Source organism: Cyanistes caeruleus, chromosome Z (assembly GCF_971803275.1).
Source record: "Cyanistes caeruleus chromosome Z, bCyaCae1.hap1.1, whole genome shotgun sequence".
In the NCBI taxonomy this organism is placed as follows: domain Eukaryota; kingdom Metazoa; phylum Chordata; class Aves; order Passeriformes; family Paridae; genus Cyanistes; species Cyanistes caeruleus.
In genome coordinates, this window is record NC_141732.1 from 60,909,669 (window position 1) to 60,934,497 (window position 24,829).

The window sequence follows — 24,829 nt, forward strand, 5'->3', positions numbered from 1 at the left end:
TTACATTATTCTTTCAAAAATCTATAAAAAGTTTGAGAGACAATGATGGTGTTGCCTGGTGTTATTCCAATGACACTCACTTGAAGCAGGGAGAATTTTAAGGAAAACTAGAACTGAATAAACTAGGGAATTTCAGAAAAATAGAATATAAAAATAAAATTAAATTAAAAAAACCCCAAGCCCAGCCAACCAACCCAAAACCCCCAAATCAACAACAAAAACCCATGCAATCCAAAACAAACAAAACAACCCAAACCATGCATATCATCCATGTGAAAGCAAATAAAATATTCCCTCTATGCCCCACCTCCACATTATATTAGTACGGTGGAATGGTAGCTTCTCAGAAAATACTCCAGATTTTCCAGTTTTGTTGCTTCATTATATATATTATTATATATATATACACATTATATATATATTCATTATCTATAACTCTGCAAACTTTACTCAGTTGAAGATTTTTAAATTTTATCTCTGTACCTGTGTAGAAAAGTTGGTAATCATTATTGTGGTGTGCTGGTTTGCTGGTGTAGGTTTCCAGATTTACCTTGTTGGTTGGTTATTGAGGTGTGGAGAAATTCATAATTAGAAAAGTGTCCTTCTGCTTGTGGTGGCAGGTGCATTGCTTGGAACCTGAGAAACATGAAGGCTCTGCCTGGCAGAGGTCTCCTTCTCTAATTCTTCCTCTTCCTTTTTTCTTTGCAGGTGATGAAAATAAGAACCCTTTCTAATAATTTTTCCTTGAGCTTTGTATGATAATGAATTAAATATCCCTGTAAGAATAAAAAAAGTGTCAAACAGAAGCATGAATTCATACTTGTGTATTCATAAGAGGTAGGGTTTATGGAGATATACTCTATACACTAAGACCAATGTTTCTGACAATGTATTTCAAAAGAGAAAAAAAGAAAAAACAAAGCATCGTAAGCTTAATCTTATGAAGACTGAGAAAGGACATAGCATGTGGGAGAACCTGAAGGGATTCAGAAAGATGTAACTCTTCCTTTTCTCAAAATATGCTTTTAAAATCCTGAAGGAGGCTGTTGTTAGTAAACAGCTAAAGATTTGAGAATGTATGACTATTCTCCTAAAAATATAGGACTGAATTACTGTATAGAGGCTTGGAAATAAGTGCTTGATTCCAATGTTATTCAATGAACTTGCATTTTCTTTTTTTTGGTCTTTTTTTTTTCTGTTCTTTTAAACTTTATCCTATTGTTTCTTTGCTTTATGTTCTTCAGTTTATGTTATATATTTTTAATTTGCCTGTTTTTATCTTCTGTATTTTCTTGTTATCTTGCATTATCCTTCTATTCAATGTTTTGTACTTATTTTTCCAGTTTTGTTTCTCACTCATTTCTCTGTTGTCCATGCTCACATTTGTTTTTATTTGATTATGTTTTATTTTGATCTGTGTGATCAAAGAACAGTTTTGTATTTTGTTCTTCAAGTGAAACTATGGTTTCGAGGCTAGCATGTCAGAGTTCCAAATATGAGCAAAATTCAAAGCTTACCCTACATAGGCTAAAAGTTATGATGAGAGAGGAAGGTTTAATATACAAATGAACTTCAAAAATTACATTAAAAATTCATATATAGACCCAGACTACCCTACATGAAAGACTTACAGGGCCAGAACCCTAGTACTGTCTTTGCTCACCACAGATAGCCACAGAGGACTGGAGAAATCCTGTGAAATATGCACTACATATATGTAGGACATAGACAATATAGATTAATATTTACCTATATATTATTTCTTCCCCTTGTCTCTGGGGAGCGCTACAGTTAAGGGAGAAAAAAATAGTCCAAACAACAGTTCCATATGTAGTCAGTGGGTTACTCTTAACATGAGGCTAATGTGAGTGGAGTTCAGCAGATGCCTGCTGAGAGTCCAGCTCTCAGTGTTCAGTGCTTTCCATGTTCCCCAGATGGTGGTATTGGGAATATACTTATTAATTTAGATGACACAAATGGGAAAGGACAGCTGCTGGAACTCAGCTGAGAATTCATTGTGATCCTGACAAATTGAAGATACCATCTTTCAAAAAAGTTGTGAAATCTTGTAAGAAATACTGCACTTTGGTAGAAATTATCCACCATGGGGTAGACAAAGCCCTGCAGAAAAAGAGCAAATTCATATTTTGCCTGTAGCCTTTTTCTATTTTCCCTTCCCTGTCTATTCCTAGAGCACCTGCTATTGACATTTGAAAGAGAATGTAGTGTTCTAAACATTGTACATCTGTTTTGTTTGTAAATATTTTCAGTTATTTTGAGGAAATGCCAAATGAAATCTTTACCAAAACATCAGTCAAAAGGAGGCTACAAGTATAGATAAGCAGCATGAAGAGTATGACAAATGGCCCTAATGGATTTGGTTTTTGTTTTTGTTTTTCTTGTAGACTTGCAATAGATATAAAGCTTGATTCCCTGAATGCACTTACTGGTTTTAGAGAATGTTGCTTAAATTCATCAGATTTATGTGTAGCAATAGCACAGTTCCTGCAGATGTACTTACCATTTGCTGTCTTTAGTAAGGAAATCTAAGTTGAATTTCATAATACCTGTGGTTTGTTGTTTTTTTCTAGATGTGTGGCTTCATCTGTGGCTTTCTGATTATAAGTTGCCTCAGACATAACCTTACATTCTTAACTTTAATGCAGCCTGTGTTATTTTCTTTGTCAATACAGCCTAATTACTTCATGTGATGGGTAGAAACTACCCATCACATGAAGCAACATTTTTAACTAGTGGCCTCTCAAAATAGCTGTTGTCACAGCAGGACAAGCATACAATTTGTACAGTATCTTGGTAGCAGCATCTTGGTAGCTCTTCCAGTCCTCAGGAACAATTACTTCAGGGAAGACGTAAATCCAAGACCATTTGAATCTAGGTAAGATTTTTGGTTTGGCCTAGACTTGTTTGAAATTAACAACCAAACCATATAAAGTGTGCTTTTTAAAAGAAACATTTTTTAATAAGCAGGGTAATTAAGTCTTAGTTGAAACAGACTTTGCTTTTATTGCAGGCAGAACATGTTCAGACTCCCAAATGAGATTGTGACAAACAGTGACCAACAGAACTGGCTGTTAAGAACAAAAGTGCAGTAACCCAGGAAATGATAAAGCACAAATGATTTTGTTTGGCAGTGACATATGTAAGTAAACCAAAGGCCCTTTAGAGTTGCTAAATGCAAAAGAACTTCTTATGAACCAAAAAGGAAAAGCAAAAATATGTCAAGGATTTATCTTACTGGATTTTTTGATTGTTTTGCTTTGTGTTTCCAGACATATGAGGATTTAGTTCAGTGGAAGGATGACATTTAGTAGTTTTTCAGTTCCTGCTTTTTTGCCTAGTCTTTTGAAGCTCAGGGGTTAGTTAATTTTTAGGAAGTAAATTTAATTCCTTACAATAAAGTTTATTTTCTGTTCTTGTTTTACATATATACCACAAGTTCATACATGAAAACATCTTATTTCTCAAAGAAAGATACTGGAAGTGGTTGTTTCCACAAAAATCAGCCTTACTTACAGTTCATTTTCATAGTAAACAGTGCTTCTGTAATATTGGTATTTAAAGTTTAATAAGTACGTTTGGTTTCTGTCCTTAGCAATTGTATCCTCTCCTGAAGTAGCTTAGCATCCAGAACCTTCTAGAATAATTCACTTAAAACGGATCTTTTCAGATACTACCCCAGGATTCTAGTAACTGGTCCATTAGGCCACTAAATGCTGCTTTATGTAGGCTTCTGTAATATAAACAGATTTGAGAATACTGTGGCCAGTACTTCTTACGCCTACTGTTGTACTGTTTTATGGGTTTTGTTGTAGGCTACTGAGAATTATTTTTCCCCTCCATATTATTAAATGTTTGGTGCAGAAAGTAGTATCTCACTAGGCTGAGATTTTTTTTTTTACCTTGGTCTTTTCTTTGAACATTAAATATAAGCTTTTTTTCCTTCTTAATAAAAAATTGCTCCTGTAAGGATGATTTATAATTGTTTAAACTTAGAGACTTTGTGAACTGAAATAGATGCACAAATGTCCTTTACAGTTGTGTACCTAGTTGTGTACCTAGAATAGCTTCAAAACCAAATTAAATTGATTCAGCTTTTCTTGTTATAACAGATAGATTGGCTAAACCTACCTATTGAGTTATATTAAGGATAAAGTGAAATGTATGTTTTCTCAATGATATATTGTTGGGAAGTTGGGATTTTTCCTTCTGTTTTTTTCTCTCCTGGAATTGTGTCCCACCTGTTGTTACAAAACCATGACGACTGATAGCTCGGAGAGACAGAAGAGGTTTCCACAGGAAGAGTGAGGCTGACTGCTCTCTTAGCTGGGGGGTTTCTCTCGGAGGGGCAGAGATACAGCAAGAATTGGGCTGGGGAAAAGGGGACTAGGCACAGCTCCTGGGTCTCTTGCTCTCCCGGCTTCGGAGGGGGACGGTCGAGCTGCTGCTTGGTGCGGGGAACTTGCTGCCGCTGCCGGAGCTCAGTCCTGCCCTGCTTCTTGTGCTGTGGGTGAGCCTTTGCTCGTGAGAGCAGCCACTGAACTGGGACCTTACTGGCACCTTGCCGCACTGAAAAAAAAGGATCCTTCACCATCTGGTGGGGTGACTCAGGGGAAATCCCGGGATCGAGCCCCTTTCCCCTGCCAGGGAGCCTCTCCCTGCCGTGTTCGGGAGCCGGGCTGCCTCTGCCCACTTCCCCAGCCACCGCTCGAGTTTTTCGCCACACTGTACCCACACACCCCTTGCCTGCCGGGATGCCCCGTGGCTCCAGCTACAGCTGCGGTGTTTCCGCTGCCTCTTGCTTGCTGCCCCGGGTTAACCCCTTCCGCCGTTCCAGCCGCCGCTCCGAGTTTCCTGCTGCACCCCTTTCGCTATCCGGGGGGACACCGGGATTTGTAAGGGAAGCCCCTTCCCATCCCTTCCGCCGGCAGGGCCCGCCATCCCCGCGTGAGGGAGGCGGCGGGAGGCGCGGCACAGCGCCCCCTGCCGGCGGGGGCGTCACGGCAGCGCCCCCTGGCGGCGGTGCCGGAACTGCACGAGGGGAAGCGGCTGCGGCCCAGAGAGGGCTGGGGCTGGGCCTCTGCTCCTGCTTCTTGCTCCTGCCGGCGTTGCTGTTGGTTTGCCTTGTTAGACATGCACACAGTAGAAAAGAACTGATATTCCTTTTCTCATATCTTTGCTGGAAAGCCCTTTAATTTCAAATCGAGAATAATTTGGAGGGATGGGGATCATATTCTCCATTCCAAGGCATTCCCATCTCCCTTGGCAGACACCTGTCTTTCAAACCAAGACATACATAAAAGAAGCATTGGCTGAAATGTACAGGTATTTATGTTAATTTTTAAAATTACTTTCTGAACTTAAGTTTAGGAAATTATTAATTTGATTTTAGCATTGGGTATTCTGGAAGAATATGTACAGAATGTACCGTTTTCCAGGCTTCCTCCACAATGTATATGCCAGATTTACTTTGGAACCATTAGGTCACAGAGCAGTCAAAAAAAATGCCACAAAACCCAGACTTACATGGAATAGTATAAAAACCAGGTTAACAAGCTAGATGTGGTTGCTACTACAAGCAAATGAACCTAAACTATACAGGAGAAAACAAAGACATTTTCAAAACAGAAGGGACAGAGCTTATTACAATTTATGACACAAGTAAGTGTCAAAAAGATTAATGGGGCAGGCATTATGGAAAACTGTGTTTAGAAATTTCTGGGAAAAAAGAACCCCCCATAGCTCCCCCACTTTTGTTCATTCTATAAGTTTGATTTTCTAAGAACTAGCATACTGGGAAATGCAGAAAGATTTTTGTATAAATTCAGTGATCACAGAGGATACTCTGAATCTTCAGGTAGGTATGGTTTTCTTTAAAGATTTGTTTTAAAAAGAATAAACAGCAAATAATTTTTTTTGGTTTTTTTTGTTTGTTTCTTTTGTTTTGTTGTTGTTGGGGTTTTTTTTTGTTGGTTTGTTTTTTGTTTTTTGTTTGGTTGTTTTTTTTTTTTTTTAATAATCATCGATTTTCAATGTCCATATCAATAATACCAGGACCGGCTCCCCAGGGAAGTGGTCACAGCGTCAAGCCTGTGACCACAGTCCAGAGTTCGAGAAAAATTTCAATAATGCTGCCAGGCACAGGTGTGACTCTTGGGGTGTTCTGTGCAGGGCCAGGAGTTGGATTCAGTTATCCTGATGGATCCCTTCCAACTCAGCATGTTCTATGATTCTTTGAATACTGGGCCAGGAAACAGCTCCATATTCTTGGATATAGAGTTTCACAAGATCTGCATCTTGACTTCACATCTGAGCATAGTTTCAGATGGTGGGAAACTATAAGTAATCTCTCCTATATTCTGTATTATTCTAGCTGAGATTAACTCTGCTGTGTTAACATTTTAGTCCTGGGATTCTCCTGCCTTTTTAAAATGCAGTTTACATTTATATCTAGCAGGAATTTTTGAACTAGTTTAGCTTTCTATCTCAGAATGAGATTTATACTTTCTCCTAATACAACTTGACTTACTTCAGTAAACTTAGACCACAGAGGAATGTAGTATATTTTTTATATATTTGTTTCAGTTTAATTCCTAATGGAATGTTACTCTAGTGGATCTATGAATTGATTACCCTTAAAAACCATAGAATCATAGAATATCCTGAGCTGGAAGGGGCCCATGAGATCTCACAATGATCACTGAGTACAATCCCTGACCCTGCACAAAACAACCCTAAAAATCACACCATGTGTGATCATGCCCGAGAGCCTTGTCCAAATGCTTCTTAAACTCTGGCAGTTTTGGTGATGTGGCCGCATCCCTGAGGAGTCTGCTTCACTGCCTGAACATCCCCAGGATGAAGAACCTGTTCCTGATTTCCAACCTAAACCTCCCCTGACACATTCCCTTGGGTCCTGTCACTGCTCACCAGAGAGATCAGTGCCTGCCTCTTTTCTTCCCCTCACAGACCACAATGGGGTCTCCCCTCAGTCTCCTCCAGGCTGAACAGACCAAATGACCTCAGCCACTCCTCACACAGCTTCCACTCAAGGCCCTTCTCCATCTTCATGCCCTCCACTGAGTGCTCTCTAGCACTGTCCTTATAACAGTGCAGCACCCAGAACTGCCCCCAACACTCGAGGTGAGGCTGCCCCAGAGCAGAGCAGAGCGGGACAATCCCCTCCCTTGCCTGGCTGGCGATGTCCCTGATGCCCCCAGGACAGAGGTGGCCCTCCTGGCTGCCAGGGCACTGCTGGCTCACATTCAACTTGCCATGGACCAGGACTCCCAGGACCCTTTCCATGGCACTGCTCTCCAGCCTCTCATTCCTGTCTGTCTGTAAATCCAGGGTTGTCCCATCCCAGGGGAATAACCTGGTCCATATTCTTGGTAAACTTCATATGGTTTGTGGTTGCCCAGCCAACACCACATCATCAAACTCAGTCTTAAGCTCAATTATGAAAATGTGATTAAGAAATCTTGCAATTTATGCAGTTTGATTCTAAAATATTACAACATCTTAATATAAGAAAGCAGATAGTAAAAAAACCTGTACCCTATCTGTTACTTGCTGACTTCTTGAAAGAATTTGATGATAAGAGAATATGAATTATATGGCACAGGATTATATGAATAGTATATGAATTAATAAGAGGAAATTTATTTTTGACAGTTACCCATTAAACAGTTGGAGACTTATTTGTCAGTGAAAGAATGCAGCATCCAATAACATTCTGTTTTATGGATGTTGAGACTTTCTAATTGAAAGATTAACATTTATAAGGATTTCTTTTATTATAATTATGTATTTGTAGTACATACTCCAATCCCTAGACCTGTGTACTTGAATTACCTATGTAGTTATTGCTCTTGAGTTTCACTGTGCATTCTTATTATGAATAGAATATTTCCTACAAAATAGTATTTTAAAATAATCTAATTTCTCTGATATGCAGCACTCATACCATTCACCATCAACCACAGGTACTGTGTGTAAAACATACTGTAGTAGCATGTCAAATGCTCTGTACAGAAAATACATCTCTCCGAGATACTAGACAGTATCAGAGGAGACTCTGGAGAACACAAGACAATTTAAATTAGATCATTGGTACTCACAAGGGATACTAATAACCAGCAAACTTTACAGTAAAACTTGGAGAATGTAAGATTGACTGTGAAGTTGTCAGCAGTCCCTGATCTTAAGCTTGAAGAAGTGTTCCTGTTGTTTACCACAGATGAATTTGTTTTGAACCTTTAACTGGGAGAATAGTTAAGAAAATTGCTCAGAAAATGCTTGTGGGTGAGGATGGTTCCAAGAATGGATTTAAACACCAAGCTACAATCTGTTAATTTGATGCACGTGACTATGAGCTGTTTTCCTGTATTCTCAAATTCTATCTAAATTCTTCAGTCTTTTCTATAGGAGTAATTAGCATAATTAGAATTCTTTTACTTACCTTCCTTCTGAAGAGGAAGCATGAAGCAAAAAAAAAAAAAGGGTGATTTTGACTTTTCAAAGCTCACAAGTAAAATTCCATATACTCTTTGTTTGCAGGTCTGAACTGGTTCCCTGCATGAGAACAAACTCCCCTAGTTCGTTCACCTTCAAAGTTGTCTCTTGCCATCCAATCAGTCTTTCTTTCTAAGCACAATAATGGATAAAACTTTATTTTTTACTCTTGAGGAGTAAAATGCCTTGGTTTTATCATCTTACAGCAGGTTTTCATCTACCGTCTACTATTATTATCTGCAAATCAGGCGTATGGGATACAGTAAAAGAAATGCTAGACTGGAATTCCCCCTGATTAGATAAACTTGAGTGATGTATTTTGTGGCTTTGCTGGTGCTAAACTTCTCAAAAGTATGAGCATAATCTAGGTGTCTTAAGAAGTATTCGCACTAATTAAGGGCAAAACTAATGATGATATGTTTATTCAGATTTATGGGGCTAAAGAGATAATACATATTATTCATGTTTTTGTTTTTCTGCTGAAAATTACAAAACTAATCTGTGTTTTAAAACAGATCTCTAGAGTTAAGGAAAGTTTGTTGTAAATAAGTATATTGAAAATCTTATTATTTGTCACCTTTTAGAAGTAGTCCCTTGCTCAGCTGATAGAGAACTACATGGTTGTATAAATAGTGTGAGGGTAGAAAGCAGTCTAGGAAATTCTATAGCCAACATCATACTAGAAAGTGCTTATGCTGATATAGCAGTAACTACCTCAAGTCATCATTTAAAACGTTTTTGGAAATCTAAAATCTCCTGAATATATCAATATTTAATTTTAGAAATGTGTCTTAATTATTTAGTTTGGAGTAGTTCTTCCAAAATATCTGAGTAATAGCAAATCCAGAAGTAAAGGATTTTTAACACAGAAGGAAGCCTTACAGTTCTATTAAAAGAAATCTCTTCAAAAATTAGGAATTAGCATAAAAATTAAAAAGTTAGTGTTTTATCTATCGATATACATGCTGAAAATATCAACATGTTAACACATGAACTAATCACATAGGCTAACTGCTACAGCTTTTTATTTAAGTGCAAGAATACATTGGTGCATAAGTAAACACATAGTCTTACAATAAATAATTTTAAAATTGGTATATATAGGTTACAGTGTAATGGTGAGTCCCATAAATTAAATCACATTCTCTCTTTAGATAGTTTTTTGTTCTTCTTTTCTTTTTTTTTTCTTAATTTTTAAATTATACCACATACAAGACAGAAATCAAGCATGTGGTCTCTATACAACAAATATGATCAGAGTGAAGAATTATGCTAGGTTAAAGTACAGCAGTAATGTAATAAGACAAAAAAGCTTGGTAAAATCCTAGGTCTGGTCTTGAAAGACAGATTTTCACAATTAGTTCTGTTACTTAATCAAGTAAGAAGCAGTTTGAGAACTAATTTCCCACCTTTTTATATGTTTGAACAGAATACGCAGAACAATTGCAATTGCCAAACATGCTTGAAACCAAAATGCTACCAAACTATTAAAAAAAATAATTATCAACAAATCTTCAATACAATAATTTTTGATGGTATTAGTATTTCTAATTACCTTTCTTCTTAGCTAATTACTTTCTTCATACCATTTTTATTGTGTAATTATGATTGAGATTTGGTGAAATCTCCAAAGAGGAATGCTCTGTCTTCCCAGGTGTGCAACATTTTGCAAAATCAAACAACATGCTTTAAATATGAAGTCATTAACTCAAGATGCTTGCCTGATTTTCTATGACTTTTTACTGCACATAAATATATGTATGCATCTTTGTGGTATTGACTCCTACATCACTGTTAATTGACAGCTTTTTAAAACATATTGCCTCTCAGTTAGGATAACCTCAAACTACAATTAACTCCACGTCTTTCAACAAAATAATGTATTATTTAGTCAGGTATTTATGAAAGAAACATCTTACTAGAAATTTAAGAATTTTCTGATTTGATTTTGTATATACTCTTTGTTAAAACTGAGTATAACCTCCCATAGATTTTGCAATGTATGTTCTTTTTGTCATCTTTGCTGTTTTAGATCCCCTGCTAGGAGCTGGAAATCCAGTGAAGAAAAATATTTGAAGTTTTTTGAAAGCTCTTGATAGAAAGTCTGAACGAGTGATCATTCAGTTCTACCTGTTTTCTTAGATACTTAAAATATTTCATACAGTTTAATGTAATGCTGATAATGGTATCACAAAACTTGTGTTACACTTTCGCAAACTATGATTATTATTTCTCTATAATAAACATTTCTAACATTATTGCTAAATAATAGAAATATAAAAGTGTAGACACCTTTCATTTGGTAGTGTCTTAACATAGATAATAATTTACAGACTGCTGCTTCAAATAACCTTATAATATTTTAATATTTGGTGCAAGTATGGTCATTAATCTTATTTTAAGACCAATGTCCTTTTTGCTCTGAGTCTGGTTCTTACACTATTGTTCTGAGTGGTTCATTAATTTGATTTATTCCTTTTTCCTATCCAGTATTTGTCTTCTTAACTTCCAGATTTTCTCAGGTAGCAGGAATAGAATTTGAGTTCCATCCAGATGCAGAACTAGGATACAGAACAGCAGGAGACAGTAAAAGATGAGGGACTGTAACTGAAGGAGAGCAATGTCTACCAGATTGTTATTATGAAATATTTGACTAATTTAAATTTTGATATGTTTATTATTATTATTTGTGCTTATGAAGCAAGTAAAATATGATTGAGTGCTAAATTATGACAATATATTGGATTATAATTGGATATTTTCCTTTTTTCCTCCATCATTTTTAAAATTTGTTAATTTCCTGACACTCCTATGTGTACCTTCAGTTTGATAAATATTCCAGTCATCCTGCAGAAGATTAAAAAAACATAATGTTGTTTTTAAAACTCTCCTACTTGCCTTCTAGTAAGTTCACACATGCAAATACTATTTTTGCATATTCAAATCAAGTACAGCTATTTGTAGTCACAGTATCTCTATCTTATTTGCAGGCAAAATGGACATGTTCAATCTGGAAGTTATTTAAGAAAGTAACTCCAAGCAATTTCAACTCAAGTTTCAAATTAATAAAAAAATATATACTAAACCAAAAATAGAATGCTTTTATTACTAATGCTTTTATAACCTTACAATTTAAAGTAATTTTGAAATAGGCATTTAAATGTGTACTTTTACACACATGAGAGTGTGACTAGTTATTTCTCTCAGAGACTTGGGTTTTATGGTCATTTTAAGTCATCCAGTGTACTGGGAATTGAAATAAAGCAAATAAAGCCATGTAATATAGAAAATAGAAAACATTTGGGTACCATTTTATGGGAACTTCACACACTTTTTCAGAGTGTAGATGAGAAAAGGCAGAAAAGATCTGTGACAGCTTTCGAGTACTTGACTCTAAGTCCACAGAGATACTACTTTATGAATATGGTAATAATTCTTTTGATAAAATCCGCTTCACAGGCTTTTCACAGTTGATCATTTTGGGGCAACCACTCCTGCAGGCATGTAAAGATGTGTTCTGAAGAGATATGAAAATGGAGGAGGTAGAAAATACTCTTAAGGAGGTTAAACCCTGTTCTGAAATCCTAGTTCCCTTGTAGGGACGTGAATTAGACATACAGAGGCTTTGGATTTAGAACGTAAGGCTTTCAAAGAACAAAACATTTCTGAAAAATTTGCCTCTTTACCCTCACAAAGAATCTGTGGCAGAAATTTTTTTCAGGATGTAAGTCTGCTGATACATCTTAGGACTGTCACCATCTATCTCCATTTCTTTCTCAGTCTCTCATAAACATTTAATAAAAATCCATAAATATCTGCAGAGAGAAAAGATTTACTGCTCTATCTCCTCCAGACACCAATGGCAGAAGTTTTATTGTACTATTTTCCATTATTACAAAAGTTGGAATTTAAAAGAACTTCAATGCCGATAAAAGTTTCAAAGGGAGCTATGACCTTACTTTTTCTTGAAGAGCACCTTCACCTTTGATATACATGAGATTAAGATGGGATATGTGGACTTTAAGGCTTAACTCACTTGGGGAGATCTAAAAAATCCCACCTACAGTTTTATTCTTTACAGTCATAAATAAAGCTCTAAAGGCCTTTTTTTCGGTTCTTATTAATGGTTAAATGCAGTTGTTTCTTTCCTAGCACTGTTAACTTACAAGAAGAGATTAATGTTGATTTAAGAAATTATTTAGATGACTGCAATTCTTAGAGGTCTTCTCTGTAAGAGACTTTTGCCACCTATTCATAAATCTTACAGACTTATATACACTCTTATTATTTTCATACTAATAAACTATGACTTTGTCCCAAGTTTGACATGCGAAAGAAAAAGCTAAAAATTGGAATTTACACACACTCACTTTAAGGCAATGAATGAAATCCTTTCAGTTGTCCATACATCACATAAGTTTAGCCAAAGACAGGGATAAGACAGTAGAACAGAGCAGCATTTTTGAGAAATGACAGAGAAATAAAGGATGTAACTCAGGCAAACAGAACCCATGCAAAATGCAAGCAGGTCTGCAGCTCTGCAAGGCTGACAAAGCACAAGTTTTACAAAACAATTATATTGTGCTTACTCAGTAGTGAGGGTTGAAGAACAGCCACCTGAAAAGGACACCAGACATTGAAGACAGGCCCCAAAGAACCATAACCCATAAGGGATGCAGCTATGTAAAATATCGTGGTACAGACACATCAAGTAACCAGGGATAGCCAATGAATTTTTAATCAGTGTGTATGATAAACACTCTTCACGGATGCTTGGCACACTCAGTTAGAGGAAGGCTCTTCTGAGTGACCAGGCTGCAGTAAAGAATGTCTGCTTTCTAATACTCAAAACCATGTTAGAAAGTTTCTATCTGGCTGATTTCAGTATCAACAGACACAGTTTTCAAGAAATGAGGCACTATTCCTTGTCATCTACATTTTTTAACTTAAATGAACAGTTTGTATGTCATGTTCTAATACTGGTCACCTTGTATCTTGATCAATTTTCCCTTTTCCCCAGAGTTGTATGAAGTGCTGTGTCTCACCTGGCAAATCTGCAATGATACCTCTTATTTAGGATATGACTTTGCTTCCTAGAGAGGAAATGCAGAATATGATGCATGGTTTTAAAATGTAGTGTACACTGTAAGAGAGACAGAGAAATCACTTAGTAGTAGAAGCAATATAAAGTATGTTCTCTTCCAGAACAGGATGGTGAAGTCTATGGTCTACCTGAGATTCTGTGATAAATATGATACATTTGATCCAAAGAAGGGTACAAAAAGCAAAGACAGCTGAAACCACTTTCACAGGTCTAAATTATGTAAACCAAGTGAATGGTAACATGCTCCTATGAGTGGTGCTTCAAAACACCAAAAGTTCTATCTCAAAGCATTCATATAAGCTAAAATTTTCTATTTGTAATTCTGGTCAATTAATTCTTAACCTATATCTGTAAATGTTTCAGAACATCTTTTGGCAGTAGACAGCCTTGAGAAAGGATGATGGAAATCAGGTCAAAGCTATTAAGCAAACCTGAAAATACTATTAGATTTTGCAACTGAGAGCTCTAGATAATGTAATAATGAATTAATTGCTGATGAAAGTAGACATCTCAAGGTTCAGTGGGAAAGAGAAGCTCGTTTTCCCTCTAAACCTTTTCTTCTGCTGTCTTCCCTTAGGTTCATTGGCTGTGCCTCTTATCTCTGTACTGCTGTGTGAATGCCTCATTTCTCATTTTTTTCTCTTTGAAAATCTAATGAAAAAATATCTCTTTTTTCCTCCTGTACCTAGCACAAGCATATTTTGATGGATAATAAAAGTGGCCTTCTTTTCCCTATTGAACCTCCTGCAAAAAGTCTTGCTATTCACAGTCTGACCAAAGCCAACACTGTCTATGTATTACTTTAAATGGCTCATGACAACAATGGGCTGTGTCTCTCTAATGGGCTTCCTGATACATGAACACAGGACAAGCCACCTTATTCGCTCTCTCTGCATTCCATATTGCCTCCCTCCTTATCACCACCTCAAATTTAAAATCCTTTTCTTGACAGTGAAAATTAAATTACTCTTTTTCACTATTTTCTCTCTCTCCTTTCTTGTTGTCATACTTTCTCAACTCATTTTCCTCTATGAATTAATTGATCATTGTATTCACTTTGCACTATACATGTACTGTTTTGAGTCTGTGTATCAGCAGTTTTTGAAAAGTTCCTGGGCATTAAATGCTCATGTCCACCCTATGCATTAGACTCACCATGCACATAGTTCTCTAGTGCACTCACTGCATGGTATATTAACAATATTTCTGAAGTACCTTCTTTCAAGCCGTGCATTTGAGGTCCAAAATCTTAAAACAGGGTTGTGTATAGCAGGCATGTAAGAAATGCCTAGAAAAAACAGTAGTAGTTAAACTGAAGATTAACTTTTAGCTAAAACTCATAGAATGATAGAATCATAGAATGGTTTTGGCTGTAAGGGACCTTAAAGATCAACTTATTCTAACCTCCTGCCATGGGCAGGGGCACCTTCCACTAGACTAAGTTGCTCAGAACTCCATCCAACTTAGTCTTGAACACTATCATGGATGGGGCATCTCCAATTTCTCTGAGGAATGTGTTCTCTGTCTCACCACCTGTGAAGTACTTTTTTCCCCATTTAAAACCATTAATGACCCCTTGTCCTGTCACAACAGACCCTGCTTAACAGTTTGTCACCATCTTTTTAGATCGTCCTACTGAAAGGTCAAGGTAAGACATTGCTGGAGCTTTCTCTTCTCCAGGCTGAACAGCCCAACTCTCTCAGCCATTCCTGATATAAGAGGCATTGCATCCCTCTGATCACCTTGGTGGCCTCCTCTGGACTCCCTCCAGCAGGTCCATGTCCTTCCTGTGCTGGGACCCCAGAGCTGAGGCAGCCCTGCAGATGGGGTCTCAGCAGAGCAGAGGAGAGCAGAGGGGCAGAATCCCCTCCCTGGCCCTGCTGCCCACGCTGCTCTGGATGCAGCCCAGGACACGTTTGCCTCTCTGGGCTGGGAGTGCCCATGGCTGGGTCATGTCCAGCCTCTCACCCACCAGCACCCCCAAGCCCCTCTGGGCAGGGCTGCTCTCAATCCACTCATCTCACCAATATTTTTGCTTATGACAATTTAAAAGAGAAGTATCTGCAGGGTTTTAATTTGATATACTCTGGTGTTGATATTCTTAGTACTGTAATTATACCTTCTGCCAACATGCAACTATAAAAAGACCTAGTAAGCACATTCACATATACTATTGCATTAATTAAATATTAAGAGGTTTTAAATAGACAGTGGTTTTAGCTAAATTTATTTAATTTTTAAAGGATCTCACAGAATGTACTGAAAGTAGTATCATCAAGCTGTTGCTGCTTTTGGAGCAGTGAAAAAGTTTTTCTAAGAAGCACAAACAAAAGTTGTTGTCTAGGAGCTGAGTTAATAAAGGATCATGATTAAAAAAGCTTAAGGTATCAACTCAGGTCTTCTAGTTTTTCAAGGGTACTGGAATACAAACTACGGTTTACCTACAATTCACTTCATCTGGAAGAAATGAGAGTCCAGAGAACAGAATTCACAATAGTCATCTGATAACCTGGGGAAATAGCCCCTAGAATGTGAAAGCATAACCAAGAGCAGCATTTGCCTTTCTTCCCCTTCTCTCATATACTCCTGACTAAAACATTTAACTTACAGAATAAATTTCAGTGAAACTGAAACTTAGAAACTCCATCTTCTGTGCTAGTAAAGTACTTAATAAAGTATTTAAAATCAGATAGTATTATTGAGGCTGAAAACACCCCTTAAGGTTATTAAGTCAAACTAATACAGAATCTTTCTTCCATTGGACACTGAAAGAAAGTGGTGTTTCTCCCTGACATACCTATAAGTTTATCTACTGCTTAGAGCATTTTCTGTGGACAAAGAAAGTTTTGATCATAGAAGGCTTAAACCCTTTTCCTGAAGCACTCTGGCCACTAAACTGCAGAAAAATATTATTGTTTTCTGTGACTAACACATGCATTATGGTTCATCACAGATACTGCTATTCTATAGACAGTTAGGTGTCAAAGATCTTTAGAAAATACAGACCTAATTAATTTTATGTTACTATTCATTCGTGGGAGTAAACAAAAAATATTTGGATAAGAGCAGACACTCAATATTCACTTTTTAAAACGGTCACTCAGCCTATTCTGGCAGACCATGGGCAGTTTGCATTGTCACCTGACCATGCTGCCTGCCATCTGTATAATTTCCTAATGCCAAGTGGTACAGCACACAGCCAGCTATGCTGGCTCTAGTCCACATGAGGATTCCTGCACCAAATGTGGGAAAAACAGACCAAGGTGCAGTATAGCTGTTGCAGCAGTACATAAAATGGCCTAAAGAGAGACTTAGATTTGTCTGTAACGGTAGGTTAAAAAGAAGGGGTTGATGGACAGAGTCCATTGCTGAATCAGGACTTCATCCTTATCTCTTTGGAAGACTTTTTTGTAAGACTTGATATTTTCTTTTTCAAGTCCTTGATTTTGTACTTTTACTGTAACTTGGTTACTGTTCAGTTGTTCAACCCGCTGCTTTGCCTTTCAGGAAGAAAATTACAGTTGTTGTTGCATTTGGAAGATTAAAAAAATTAAAAAAAAAAAATTAACACTCTTCATCACATTTTAATTAATGTCACCTGATAATATCAGCTGATAATGAAACCTACCCATAATTAATGTTTAAAATCCAGATAATTTCAATAAAATTAAAAATATAATTTTTGTATTCATCCTATGTAACACTTGTAATGTTTTCCTGACATAATGCTGATTGATAGTGTTTATCAAAGAGACAGTCCACTGTCTCGAATAATATCCTTTTGAATAAAAAAAAGTATGATTGTTAGGATCTCATTGCTGATCACTGATGATGCTTCCAATGGAAATATTCCTTGACTGGGGTTTGTGCAATAACTCTGGGATTGCTTTACTTGTATTTGTTAAAAAGCTGAGATGTAAACAAGCTCAGCTTTCTTTTCCATTGGCACAAAAGCCAGAAACACTGTTTACTAAATAACATTGTGATTTATATTTTGCTGCCTGAAACAATTTGCTCTCTGCTCTATTTAAGGGTTTAGACATTTTCTCTTTTTCCTGATGAGGGTACTTAGCTAAGCAGTATGTGGAAGCTAGTAGGTATATTCCAGGAATGTCCTTCCAGCCAGTAGGTCACAGACATTCCTGAAAGGCTTTTACTGTGAAACTTCCTGTATGCCAGTAAATGCTAAACCAGTGGTAGGGGCGTCTTATGGGTTTTTTTTAAGTAAATAAAGAATTTAGTTATATCTAAACAAGTCATGCATATATAATTTGGTTGTCCTTTGATTTAAATTATGGTAATATGATAATTTAGTTACTCTTGTTAAAAAATGTGTTAACCTGTTATATTTACACTGTAATTTGAATATTACAAACTGCATTTGTATATTCTCCAGTGTTTGTAAGAGTGCCTTTAACTTGAGAAACCCCAAGTGATTTGCACATAGAACATACTACTAGATTCTGCACAAAAAATGGAAGTTCTGAACAAATTGTTTTTAGAGATTAAAAATAATGAGAATTTGACCTGAAAATTCCTCTGAAAATAAACCACTTCAGGAATAATTGGGAAAGAGAAGGATATCTTGATCTATGCAATTGTTTTCATTATATTATTTTATATTCCTGTCTTAAGTAGAATTAGAGATAAAATAGTACTGCTTGACAGTTTAATACCATAATGTCATTTTTATAGTTTAAATCATAATCTACATGACAAATAAAAATTGGTTTGTGAGGCTTGATTCCTAGGTGAGTATAAAATAAAACTATCAGATTATTTTGTAGGTCTTGCAATTGCTGTTCAAGTAAAATTGCAGTATATGCACTGGAAAAATCTGTGACCATAGAGCAATTTATTAACTTGTATGTCCTTTTAATTCCCAAGTTTAAAAAAAGATAAAAAAAGTGGAGTCCAATTCTATAAGATGGAACCAGAGAGGGTTATAATTTGACTGTGACATTAACTTCTTGCACACATTCTCTGCTTGATAAGATGTAAAAGAAAATTAGCATATTCTTCCTCCCCTGAAGTTTAATTCAAATTATTTTAGAACTAGTTTAACTTCTGACAGCTGAAATGCATACATTAGCCATCTAGAGCCATCTGCAAGGCAAACACATTCTTACTTCATATGTTTCTAATTGGAATGTGTTGTCTTTCAGGCACCATTAGATGCCATGCTCTGACTGGTAATGAATTCTGGAATCATCCATCTCCCTAAGGATTTATGCTGCATGGATTAAGGACAGGTTTTTGTGAATTTCAGTTATTTTCACACTTGGATTGTAAGTCTTAACAATATTTCTTGGATAGCAGCCTGATTATATGGAGATTTACTACCCCCAAACCAGGGGTTACTTAAGGTAGATTGGTATTACATAGGATTTTTAAAAGTACTACGTTTTCACTTTAATTTACCAGGAAGGTCAGCTAAATTTTTCTGTCAATATCTAATATCCTTCAATTTATACAGGTAATGCAGTAAAACTACATGAGAATTCCTGTCTCCACAGTCTGAATTTCATTCTCCAGCTCAGAAACATGAGCATTTTAATACTCTTTTTTTTATGATGGAGTAAAAAGGATTTGAAATAATTAATTTTTAATGTTTTCGTCAGTATCAAATGACTTACCATGATCCTTTTATTGGTGGCATTTACATTCTCTGTTTCATTGTCTTGTTTGAGGACAAAAGATTACATTTGGATTATTTTTAATTGATTTCCTGATTACATTTTAATGATTTAGTAGAAATGTAGAAATTCTTCAACTGAATGATGAAAATATTTGACAGAAAATGAAATAGATTATTAACAAGTTAAAATGGTATCTACTTAAAAGTCAGAATATAATTACTGCAGTTTTCCTTATCTTAAAACTAAAGTGCATATTTAAATAAGCTATCATTAATACAGTAGCATAATGGTTTGTATCACTCATGTAACATTAATCTAGCAATCTTGGGAGCATATTTATTTCATTTGCAAATTAGTATTGAGATGTCAAGGCCATGAAGCTGAAGGAGTTTTTCCATATTTTGTAAGGTAGAGTTGACAATAGAAAATGTGGCCGAGGGAAGGCAGCATTGCTGTTGAGTACTAGAGAGGTATTTGTAGCATTGAGGTCCAGAATATTTTTTAAACTAATAAATTTAGGTTTAGTTTAGTTAGGTAAGTGCACACAGGACAGTGACTGCTGCTACAATATTACAGGAAGTGCTAACAGATATATTTTAAATTCCAAACAATCCCAGGGCCTTTTCAGTAACATTTCCATATATCATGAACAATCCTGAATGAAGCAGCATACTTTCCTGACCAAGGACCAATGTGTAAAGTGCCCTTATAAAGATCAGGTGTAGGCAGGCTGAGCCAAGACCTTGAGTGATTTCATCTTCACAGAGACAATGAGCGAACAGGTTCATAAGCCACTCTTCTGTTCCTACCAGCCTCAAACAGAACTGAGGGAACAGTCAGTTGTTTCCTAGGCAGTGGTCAGTAAAATAATCTTGTGCTGTTAACACTCCTTTTGCTTTTAGTAAGCCAGGCTGAAAGGCATTCATCCAGTACCCAGTACTGCTATCTAGTACCTCCCAAAAGCAGTTGCTTTGCTGTCCTTTGCTTATCTGCTATTTTACACCTTCACAGTTACTTTCTCACATGAATCAACCTGGCTGGCTTCTGGCATCTTTTTTACAGGGACACAGAAGTTACTTTGAATTGATCTCGAGGTTTCATTTGTATCTAGTACAACAAGGTGTTTTGTTCCTCTTTGTCATGCATATATATTTTCCTTCCATTTATATATGCCACAACTTTCATTAAACGCTGTAGAATAAGTCAGGCTACAGATTCCCACCTGGGTATAAGTTCAGAATTTTGGGAGAGGAGTATGTCATGCCTTAGCAAAACCAACTGATTGAAACAGAAGTGCAGCCCGAGCTGCTCTTCTATTGCAAAAAGCAATGAAAAATAACAGCACATCATCTTGCTTTCTTTGGATGGATTCCAGCAGTCATAGATGAACTTTAAGAAACGTGGAAATATTGGGGAATCTTCTAATGAAGCAGAAAAGGAAAACTGAGTTGTGCCATCAGATGGTCTGTATAACTCCTGAGGACACCTGCTCAATTGAGGACCCCAAAGTGCCAGAGGAGACTAGAGTGCGCCCTGCACGGCACTCAAAGGACAAAGAAATCCATTCGGTCTCCTACACAACTCGGCCCTGATGAGATTCTTTCCTTCAGAAACAAGCCCCGAGCTTTTTTTTCTATCCAGTGTCAGTCTGATAATTCGTCCAGAAGTGTTCTGCTGATCAAATTAGTCAGCTCATTCAGTACATTTTCTGCAGTGCTCATCAGAGATGAAGTTTATCATGTAGGATTTGTCTTAAATAAAATAATTTTAGTGAAACGAAGATATGGGATTATACATACACTCGGTCTTCTTTTAGGAACTTTTTTTTAACAATAAAAAACCTGTAAAAATATGATGCAGTGAAAAGTTAAATGTCCTCAATTATACATTATTAGAATTTATGGTTAAGCTTCCAGAGTGTAATGGTGCAAAGTAATTTGAAAGACCTTACAGATAGATCTACATTAGTGCCTTATCAGACATCTGTGAAATATTTCAACCAAAGAAGATGTTTGGTAGAAAATGAAATAATAATTAAGTTATTTTTAATTAAGTAATTTTATTAAGCTAATAGTGACAGTATTTATTTTCCAGGATTATATCACAGCAACAAAGAAATCCTAATATATTTAAGACTCTGGAGGTTTAGTTTAGTTTCAGTCATAGAATAATCAAATGTAAATAAATATAAAATTTGAACTTGTTTTCATAAGAAATTCTGAAAACTCCAGAAATAACATCATAATATGTTTTACAGTAATAGAAAAAGTTTGTAAGACACAAATACAGTTGTATATGAGAAACAAGATTTTACAGTGATGACTCTGATGATTCTGCTGGGATCTATATCACTGCTGAAGTCCATCATAAATACATATATTTAAGGCTTTGGATCCCAACGTAATAAATCCTAAACAACCCATTTTGGAGAAATGTGATCTTCAGTTCTGCATCAGGTCACTGTGGAAGGAAGGTCTCATGTTGGGAATGACAAATTGAGGCAGCCAAAATTTTTTGAATTCAAACCCTTACCTGCAAAAATTAGATTTTACACTTTAACATTTAAATAATAAGTTTACATATAAAGTTGGAATATTGATTTCTGACAGCAAGATGACTAATACTGAAATAATATTACTAAACCTTCTGTGATTTTTTCCTTAGTACTCTTCTGAGTACTGCAGACAACTGCAATAACCACAGATTTCAATAAGTAGGAAGAAAAATAACCTCTTAAAGATTGAACTTGTTACCAAAGAGAGACTTGTTGTATTGACTCAAGACAACAGTGAAAGAAAAGAAAATTATAATTAATTATTCTATACAGATATGTACAGAAAAGAAAAGAAATGGACAAAAACGTGGGCTAAGTTTTTCCAGCATTGTACTGCCTTTTGTTATGAAGGGAAAACATGATGTTCTCCTCTGACATTTTTGTTTTATTTACCTGTTATTGAGGAATTCATTTATTCTAGTCCTCAACCAGTCAATTCTTGTGAGATGATTTCACAGAATTAGTCATATGAGAGAGACTTCATTCCTTTAATCATCTTAGTGGTCCTTTGCTGACATCTCAGCAATAACTCTCTATCTCTTTTGTACAGGGCAGCCCAGAACTGGACACAGCACCCCAGAGACAGCCTCATCAGTGCTGAAGCAGGATCATCTTCTGTGACTTGCTGGCCACACTCTGCCTAATGCAGCTGAGGACACCATTGGCCTTCTTGACACAAGGAAGCACTTCTGGCTCATATTCAATTTGCAGTTCACCAGGACCGCCAGGTTCTCTTCAGTAGAGCTGCTTTCCAGCTGGGTGACCTCTTGCATGTATTGAGGCATGGAGGGGCTTTTCCCAGGTGCAAGACTACTCTTGTTGAACAGCATGATGTTCCTGTCAGTCCATTTCTCCAGCCAAAGGTCCACAGGACAGCAGCATCTGCTGTATTATCCACTGGTATAACCCTCTGGAGTATTATCACTTCTTTCTATTTTGTCCTCTGCAGCTTACTGAGGGTATACTCTGCCCCAACATCTAGGTCATTAATGAAGATGATGAACAGGATAGGACTCAGGTTTTTTCTCTGGGATATACCACTAACTACGTGCCTTCAGGCAGACTTTGTGCCACGATTCACAGCACTGTGAGCTTGGCTTTTCAGCCAGTTTTAAATCCACCTCACAGTCTGTTAAGGATCCTATTACTGAGAGAAGCCTTGGCCTGAACTAAGGTGCAAATGAGACCATATGCCAAAGTCAATTGTATGGATTTTATTTAAAAATAAAATGTCAGTGAAAAAGAGAGGGAGAGAGCAAGTGAGAAGAAAGAGAGAGAGACAGAGCAGAAGACAGTCATCATCCATGGATCCAACAGTGTCCTTTTGTCCTTCTTTACCCAGGGGTTTTTGGTTGTAGGGGTTCTGAAGTCATTCAAAGCTTTTCACTATTTACACATTTTTGTAAGCAAGGAATTAATGGTCACTGGCTACACAGTTCTTTTATTCTATTGGTTAAATGATTCCCTCACTTCTAATGGTACTTAGTCCTATGCTCAGCCTTCCTCTGGGTTGTGAGTTCAATCTCTGCCTGCCAGAATTACCTTCTACCCACCCTGAGCTGACTTCAGCAGAGTTGGTGAGTTGGCTTTCCTTATGGCCCATAAATTCAGCCATTATCACTAATACATTTCTCTTCCTCAGCTTTATTTACCTCCCCCTAGGCCTGAGATAACACTCAGACAATAGTACCACCTTTATCTTGTCTCAAGTATTCTGCATGGTGTCTTAATTCACAGTCCAAGTTTCACATACCCACAGTGGCATATTTGAGGGAGGGGAGCTCTGGTGGCTGAAGATGCCAGCTGTCCTATAACCTGCTGATCAGGATCTCTGTTTGACCAGTGATAAGCATATAAGCAGCAGCTTCTTTAAACACTTCGTCACAGTATGAATTTTTGTCTGGATTACCCAGGATGTGCTAGCTAAATCTTGCAGGCTTGGAGTTAGGCCATCCCATCACTGCATTCTGTGCTTATCTCATGGCAATGTCTTTCTGTGGTAATTGTGTTTGAGACAGAAAACTGTGATATTTAAATCCTTATACTATTACTGCCTTGGAATTTTCTGCTAAATAAAATTATCTCTAAGGATAGCTTGGTGTCTTGCTCCAGATCCTGAGCAATTCAAAGCATCCTTCCTCACAGCCTCTGCCTGGATATGGGGCTGAACACCAGCAGATGCTCTTGATGTCCTACCTTTCTTTTCTATTCATCTGTGAAATATTCTGGAATTCCCTGGAAGAGAGTGTGCATCTCATAGCTATAATGTTGTCAAGATTGCAAAGAACAAGAGATGCTGAAAACACATGCACAAAAGCAACACCACACACCATGAAGGCAGTTGTCAGCTGACAGCTACAATAGCTAATCTTACTCCCAGACTTTCATGCTATCAACAATAATTTTCTCTAAAAATGACAAAACACACCTAAACTCTGGTTCTTCCCTATTTTCCATCTCAGTAACTGAGGCTGTTGTTGACATGTGATAAAAACATGAGGCATGTACGTAGGATACTGGGAAAAGCTTGACTTGGATCTGAGCTTCTGTAGGCAGGCACATGCCATGAAAGTCTCCATTGTGCTTCATAGAGCTGCTCCCTGAACAGCAATATTGTTTGGGATTTTTTTATTTTAGAACTGTCTTATGAGAGAAGCAAGATGACTGAACCATTGGCAGGTAGGGTGGCTAGAAACATATCCACTGCTGGACAAAAAAACTCACACACTTCTGTGTAGGCATGAAGTTCCTTTGCCTGTAAAAGTGAAACCTAAGTCTTGTCCTGGATTTCTGCTGTCTTCAACAATTAAATGGTTTTGACTAACAGCACCAGTACTGAGAATTCTTCATTATCAGAATGTGTTAAAATCCAGACCATGTCCCCAGATGATTTCTGACAAAAGCTACCTGTAAAGAACTGAAACAAATAAAAGGCTGCTAATATAAAAAGAGTTAATCCCAGTAGTGAAAAATTCAGCAAACTTTTGCTGCACCCCAAGA

General features: G+C 36.9%; 1 protein-coding gene and 1 long non-coding RNA gene across 5 annotated transcripts in view; both read right to left on the reverse strand.

The window, feature by feature from the left end:
- Positions 1 to 3,004: 3,004 nt before the first annotated feature.
- On the reverse strand, positions 3,005 to 5,018 carry LOC147648501 (uncharacterized). Its single transcript, XR_015280122.1, has 2 exons — positions 4,758 to 5,018; positions 3,005 to 4,587 (listed from the first exon to the last, which is right to left on the reverse strand). It is a non-coding gene; the product is annotated as an uncharacterized LOC147648501 (long non-coding RNA).
- A 16,302-nt stretch (positions 5,019 to 21,320) lies between these two features.
- RNF180 (ring finger protein 180) overlaps positions 21,321 to 24,829 on the reverse strand; it is a 79,561-nt gene continuing 76,052 nt past the window's right edge. For 2 of the 4 annotated variants that reach the window (XM_086867085.1, XM_086867083.1), the window contains one exon: positions 24,636 to 24,746. In XM_086867085.1, coding sequence (XP_086723211.1) covers positions 24,636 to 24,746 — 111 coding nt within the window. Of the gene's footprint in view, positions 24,747 to 24,829 lie in introns of all 4 variants that reach the window. The other 2 variants (XM_086867084.1, XM_086867088.1) reach the window with 2 other exon arrangements.